This window comes from Phocoena phocoena, chromosome 14 (assembly GCF_963924675.1).
Source record: "Phocoena phocoena chromosome 14, mPhoPho1.1, whole genome shotgun sequence".
NCBI classification, from domain to species: Eukaryota; Metazoa; Chordata; class Mammalia; order Artiodactyla; family Phocoenidae; genus Phocoena; species Phocoena phocoena.
The window spans coordinates 10,549,737-10,556,654 of NC_089232.1; the positions used below are offsets into that span (position 1 = coordinate 10,549,737).

The 6,918-nt window shown below is 56.3% G+C and overlaps 1 protein-coding gene across 1 annotated transcript in view; it reads left to right on the top strand.

Annotated features, from left to right (window-relative positions):
• ACOXL (acyl-CoA oxidase like) overlaps positions 1-3,299 on the top strand; it is a 364,932-nt gene extending 361,633 nt beyond the window's left edge. The window contains 2 exon segments of the mRNA XM_065891630.1: positions 2,972-3,033; positions 3,035-3,299. Of these exon segments, the coding sequence (XP_065747702.1) occupies positions 2,972-3,033; positions 3,035-3,299 (327 nt within the window).
• Positions 3,300-6,918: the final 3,619 nt, after the last annotated feature.

Sequence of the window (6,918 nt, forward strand, 5' to 3'; positions counted from 1 at the left end):
GTGGATGGAAAGCAAAACCCATGTTATAAATCCCTCCCCCCAAATCCACATATTCACGTATCCACATACTGTCCCTCCCTCATGGGCTGTTTCCTGTTTCTTTAAAGTAGACGTTCTCCAATCCTGCTCACGGATACTTCCAATGGATCTTATGTTCTTATTTTTAGACCAATACTTCCCTTGCTTTGGGGCTGTCCTTTTAAAAATTTTCTGCAAGAATTTGTAACTTGTTCATATCCTCTTATTTTTAAAGGGCACTTCTCCATTGATGTTTTTCAAAAACTGCTGAGTATTATTTGTAAAGAGATGGGGTGGGCTTGGGGTGCTTTATCCAGCACAGTTGGCTCACATGCTGGTAGGATGGGGTGAGGGAAGGTGGCTACAGTATGTACCATTTTTTTTTTTTTTTTTTTTGCTGTACGCGGGCCTCTCACTGTTGTGGCCTCTCCCGTTGCGGAGCACAGGCTCCGGATGCGCAGGCTCAGCGGCCATGGCTCGCGGGCCCACCCGCTCCGCGGCACGTGGGATCTTCCCAGACCGGGGCACGAACCCGTGTCCCCTGCATCGGCAGGCGGACTCTCAACCACTGCGCCACCAGGGAAGCCCAGTATGTACCATTTTTATGCTTACAGTATGGAAGTATATGTTTGGTAATAAAACTAAATTTGTATAGTACTTGGCTAAGTCCTAAAGGGCTCTCTGGTAATAAGAAAATGCTGGAATTGAGTACTAACCAATGCTACAGTAGCTACCTAAGTTTACTTGGTATGAAGATCGTATTTGTGAAAAATCTCTAAAACTGCTTAATAGCTCCACGAGGTAGGAGGCCTGTCTCTGCAGTGTGCGCCTCTAACTCCAGTGCCCAGCAAACCCCTAACACAGGGTGGACTACAGTACATACTTTGTAAGTAGAAGAATGATCATTATTATTATCATCCCCACAGGCAGAGGTGGGAGGCAACCTGGGATCAGAGTCAAACGCGTTATAATAGGAATGAGGCCTGATCCTTCCATCTGGACACTAATCCTTCTGGGTTCATGTTGCAGTCTGTGACACACGGAGAAAGCAAGAAGGAGGGCTCTTTCACACAGCCCCAGAAATCCAGGTTTAGAAAGAATCTTAGCAATCAACCGTCTTCTCGGTCAATCCAGTATTCCTCTTTATAAATGTCTTTGGAGGGTTTGGTCCCTGAACACTTACATGCAAGGAAACACTCTTTTTCACCAGCCACTGGATTCTTTTTTCATAAAAAATCTACTTTATTCTCACTCCTAAGGGTGTAAAAATATCGAATAGAAACATGCCTCCTGTCATTTCTACCTCTGGACGCTTATTCTGTGTTCGGCACCAGATGGACCAAACCCATATTCCCTTCCACACAGTGCTCATTCGAATAAGTGAACTTCCCCTGTTGCGGAATAGATGACAAAACTGGTTGAGTTTCATAACGCTAACGAAAGGAAAAATTGTCTTGAATGATGATATTACAATACGTGGAAAGTTTAGGGATTCGTACGCCATCTCATGGTTTTGAACTGTGTGGGTAGAGACATTGAGAGTTGACAGATGAGTCAGGGATTTGTCAGGAGTATTAATTACACACTTTGAAATCTTGGTCAGTGAAAGTTCATCATAGTACATCTTGCAAATATGATCAAAGTCTTTTCAGTACTGATTTGATGACGCTTAACCACAGTGTGTAAAGAATGAAGGTTTTCATTAGAAATGACTGATGTACTAGAGCACGCTGTAAGGGAAGATGGATTGTTGGACTATTCAGATCCATGCTCTTCCCCCACCCTACCCCACCCCTCTTTTGGGGGCCCTACCCTCATTGTCTCTGAACACCTGACACGGCGTTTTGAACTGCTGCAAACACCTGTAGTCTTAACAGCATTATTGCAGCTCAGCGATGGCCACCGCCATGAGGGCAAAGGCGGGGCTGGTGTTAAGATGTGTTTAAAACCATAAACGTAAACCATAAAAACCTGGGCTAACTGTAACTTGGTGAGTGGCAGAAATGTACGGCTGGCCGAAAGCTTGAAAAATGGAGGCGTAAAGTGCGGAGCTGCTAAGTGGAAAGGAAAGCAGTTCTTCTGTCTCGCCCTTGTCAAGGTTTAGGAAAACAATCTATTATTTTTGAGAGCTTTTTTTTTTTTCCTTTCTCCTGGCACCTAAACCATGGAAAATGAAATAAAAACACACTCAGTGCAGCTCGTGCAAAATCACTGGCCTTCATTCCCCTCTCCCTTCTGCAAGGAAGACTTATCCGTGCCTTCCAAAGGTTGTCAGAACATGGAGGGTGTCAGTGGGGTTCTTTTGTGCTAATTTCCCACAGGTAGATTTCCCACAGCAGCCAGGTGGAAGGCACACAAAGGTGCCAGTGCCTGGTCTTGGTCCCCCAGGCCCGCTGTGCTGGTGTTTCAGGAACCATGGCCTGCTGCCAGCCATGGGTGGGAGGTGCTAGTCCCGAGAGAACTGGGGCAGGTCTCCTCTGGTTCACCTGTTCTGATGCTCTTCCCATTCAGTTGCCTCTGTACGCCAGACGGTGGCACCCCAGGCACTCCAGAGGTGGAATGGAGGAAAAGGGAAAGAACTGAAGGAGAGGTGGGGGGAAGGGGATCGGAGGGGAGCGAAGGGCTGGAGAGAGAAGGGCTGGAAAGGGGCAAGTTGATAAATTGTCTGATTTTGGTCTCCGGCTGCCAGCTAACTTGGAGCCCACCCCTACCCCTTCACGGAATAAGCGGGCTTCTGCCAGACTAAGTGTCAGAGTTAGGAATTTCTAAGATGAAAAAGGCTTGTGACGGTGACCAACAGCCTCTACCCTCCTGGGTCCCAGGAAATCGGAAGGGAAACTAGTGTCAGCGGCTGCTCGGTGTGCCGGGGCTTCGGGGGTGGGCGTCAAGCCGCTGGCATCAAATCGCTACGAGTGAGCACATCTGACCCGTTCCTTTGTGTCGTGTTTTGCAGTTGCTCTATTTGTGCAACTCACGGAAGGATGATGCCCAGAGGGTGATCTCCGCCTTTAACATTCCACGCACCAATCGCTGGAATCGCCAACCCGATGGCCTCCTGGGCCTTCTGCCCAGCACCAAAGCATCCCCTGGCCCGGGAAGGAGCGCGGTCTCCGCGGCCCAAGCTGGGAGCCAACTTACAGTGGGGGTGGCGGGAAGGGTGGTGGCCCGCCGGCAGCAGTCAGAACGCTTCTCAGACGCTTGGAGCTGGGGCCCGAGGCCGGCTGGCACGTGCTGGGCCGCGGCCCTCAGGGATTTTGGTCGTGCAGTGGGGGTCCCGCTGAGCCTGGCGCGGCGCACTAAGGCTGTTGGGAAAGGGAGCCAGGTGACAGCCCCGAGAGTGTGGCGTTTTATCCTCTCCTTGTAACCACGACTTGCCGGGCCATGCCCTCTGCCGCCTAAGTCACCAGATCCCCCTAGACAGAGTGGGCTCCCCTTCCAGCGCGCTCCAGAACTGGTTGCCACCAAAGGCCTCCCGCTGTCAGTGGTGACTCAGATTCCCAGTGATTTGGGAAGATTGTTGTGTTGGGTGGAAAGAAAGAAAACTATGAAAATCAAACACCCGCGGGCAAAGGCTCAGTCCAGCAAGTGATGCTTTTCCAGCCCCCTTGGGCTCCACGAGGAAATACACGAGAGGGGAGAGGGTGAAGTGTGAGCCTGGAGTTTTGCTCTGGGCAAAGCACGAACCGGGGCTCGTCCCTCCAGGGCAGGCAGCTCCCGGAAGACAAAGCGCAGAAAACGTTTTGACCGAATGAATGTGTAACCTATTCTTGAGACGAGCAAAGAGACAGATAAAGTTGAATAAAGATATTAAGCGTTAGGAAGGCTCCCGCTGCTTGCAGAGGACGGAGAGGTGGAGCAGGGCAATACACTGCAGTTAAGCTGGTTTCGGAACTTGGAGAGACCACGCCGGCGACGCCTGTGGTTCCAGCGAGGGCCGTAGATGTCGCCCGACTTCATTCTTGCTTTCAGTCCAAGCCATCCTCCGTTCTCCCTCTCCACATCTCGTGGAGGAGGCAGGAGGGGACATCGCTCTGCTTGTGTCTGCAAAGGCGACATCCAGGACCGGAGCGGAGACCTAATGCCCACCCGCCCTTCTCTAGACTCGGACTCTGCGGGAGAGGGCGGAAAGGGCTCGTGGTCACCCGATGCCAGGCGCTTGGCCGAAGCTCCCCAGCACAGTCTGGGTTGCACGAACTGCCGCCTCCGCCTCCGAGCCGACCTCCTGCTTGTGCCCCAAATAAAAGTATTTAGACGGTTGCTTTCCCCGACTCCTTTTTTTTTTTTTTTTTTAGTGTTTACAGGGTCACTAGAGCAGACGACGCGGGGGCGGCGGAGCTGCACAGAAGCAGAAGACAACCATCAGGGTTTTTTATGTGTGGTTCTTTTCCGGTCCCTGTCTGCGTCGTCCAACTCCACGGAGAGCGCGGAGCACTCGGGCGCGCGGCGGGTTTGGGGCTCCTCTCCCGCACAGCAGGTTGGTCCGTTTTCCCCGGGCGCCACGATAGGCGGTTAAGGCGCAGAGTTTGCCTGCGGCCGCCACCTGTAACACTTACAGGAGCTCCAGATGCGGGTATTGTAGACCTCTCGCCTCTGCGTCTACTTCGCCACATCCACACCCGCGTCCTTTCCCTCCTGCAGCGAAATCCCCGGGGTGGAGCCCGGCGCGCGTTCTCAAGCCCCTCCAGAAACCCTTGGCCTCCTTCACCTCGCTAAGGACTCTCGGGAGGATGCGCGGAGAAGACTTTGACCTGGGGCTGTGTTGCCACGCTGACGTTCCGTATCTGCTTACAAAACATAAAAATTGACCAAGGTGGCCAGACGGCGGGACAACTCCTCACTGTCTTGCTTCTCTGCACCGAGGCACCCTTCTGGGGTGCGGGTTAGGGAGGCCCCTAAATTGAGTCTGTAGTCCATCTAGCCTGGTCTCTCCCGCGGCGGGATGTTCCATCTCCCAAGCGATTTGCCCCCCGCTACTCCGCTGCGGGCCTCTCAAAACCAGGGGAGCCCAGAGAAGGGCAGAAGTGGGAATGCAGGATGCGCATTTAAATGTCAGATAGGGGTGCGGACCTAGAGGAGGACCAGGGTGTTCACGGAGTTTGGTCTTCCGGGGAAGGAGCGGGAGTGGGGCCTTCGGACACCAAGGAAAAGGGGAAGGGGACTCGCAGGGAGAAAGGGTGGGAGGTACTCTCCCTACTGCTCTGCACGGCGCCGTCCGAAGCCCTCGGCGCTGTCTTATCTGGCCGTAACACGCCTAGGGACGGTTCCTGGACGGTTCTCTGAGAGCCCAACAAATCTCTAGTATCCCAACCAAGTGGAGGCACCATCCTGTCTCCCACCTGGAGGCCACGACTCTTCTCAGTCCTTTTTTCTTAAAATGATTTTTTTTTTTTTTTAGTTCTTTTTTCATTTCCCTATTTCACCTGCTCTGCGCTCACTCGCTTCCCGCCTCGCACCAGGGCTGCGGAAAAAACGCCTCCGGGGATCGCTCCTGGCCCTTTTCTCAACTCTCCACCAAAGGCTATGCCTCTTACCGGGGAGGTTCGGCGCGGGAGAAAAATTAGGTGGCCCTGCGGGGTGGCTTAGAGAGGGCGCCTAAAAAGTACCGCGCGAGGCGAGGGCGAGGAAGATGAGCAACCTGCGGATGGGGGTCCCACGCGGACCCCCGGAATCTGGAAGGGAGGAGAGCTCAGAGACCCCCTGCTCACCCTTGGACCCGCGCGTTCCCGAGGACCCACCCAGTCCTGGCGCCTGCCCCAGGGCGGCCGAGAGAACTCCCGAGGCAGAGCCTGGGCTCAGGGGCGCCTCCTGAGGCTTTCCGCTGGCGGCAGCGGCCGGGCCTGGCTCCGAGTGTGCCCGGAGCACCCCCCTCTGTTCCACGCGCACGCCGTGGCCACCACTGGATTGCCGGGGGGGGGGGGGGCGGAGGGGTTGGCGGCGGGGAAGAGAGGAGAGGGCACACTTTGGGGGTGGGGGATGGGTGCGCACAGAGCAGTCCGCAGCCCAAGTCACTCCAGTAAACACGCCCGGCAGGGGCAGGGACGGCGGCGCGCGCAGCTGGGAACCCAGCAGGGACACCCCCGCCTTTACCTGTCCGTGCCTGCAAGCGCCAGCGGCCGCGGCGCCGCGGGGGCGGGGCTTGCCAGCCCGCGCGCCGGGCGGGACTTAGCGGGGGCGGGGCCCGCGGTGATTGGGCGCGAGCGCGGGGCCTCCAGCATGAGCTGGGGAGCAAAGCCGCGCAGGTTTCATTTCGCTCCGCGCAGCCTCCAGGTTTCGAGCTTGCAGAAGCGCTGCGTCCCTCATCTCCGCCGCCGTCACCAGATTCTCTCAGCCTCCCTGAGCGCCCTGCCCTCTGAGGCCAGCATCGCTTCAGACGGCAGGATTCGCCTCGCTCCCGCCGCCGCCGCCGCCGCCACCGCCTCGGTGCCCTTCCCCTGGCTCTAGTCCCCCCAATGTCTGACTCTGACTCTCGGACCGAGAAACGCAAGGTAAATACTTCCGAATCCCGGGAAGCAGGCCGGGTACTGATGGAAGATTGGAGCGGGAGCCAGCACGGCGCCACCTCCAGCCCGCTTCCCGCGCACGTGCAGGCAGAGGCGCGCGTCCCCGTCCGGCTTGTGGCGCGGCAGGAGGCGGTCACCAGTGAGGGTCGAGTTCCCTCGCCAGGCAGGTCCTCTTTGGGGAGGGTCGTCCGCACCGAGGCTGCGAGTAGTTAGTCGAAGTACGGCTCGGGCGGGGATGCGGCACGCGGGGGTGGTGAAGCGTCTCCGGGCCGGTTGGGAGAGGCAGCGCGTGCTCTCCGCACTGGCCCGGGAGCTGGGGGCCGCCGCGCAGGACTGGGCTGCGCGCCCAGCCGTGAAGTCTCGCCGCCAGCCCGCCCCGGCGGCGCACGAGTAGCTGCCG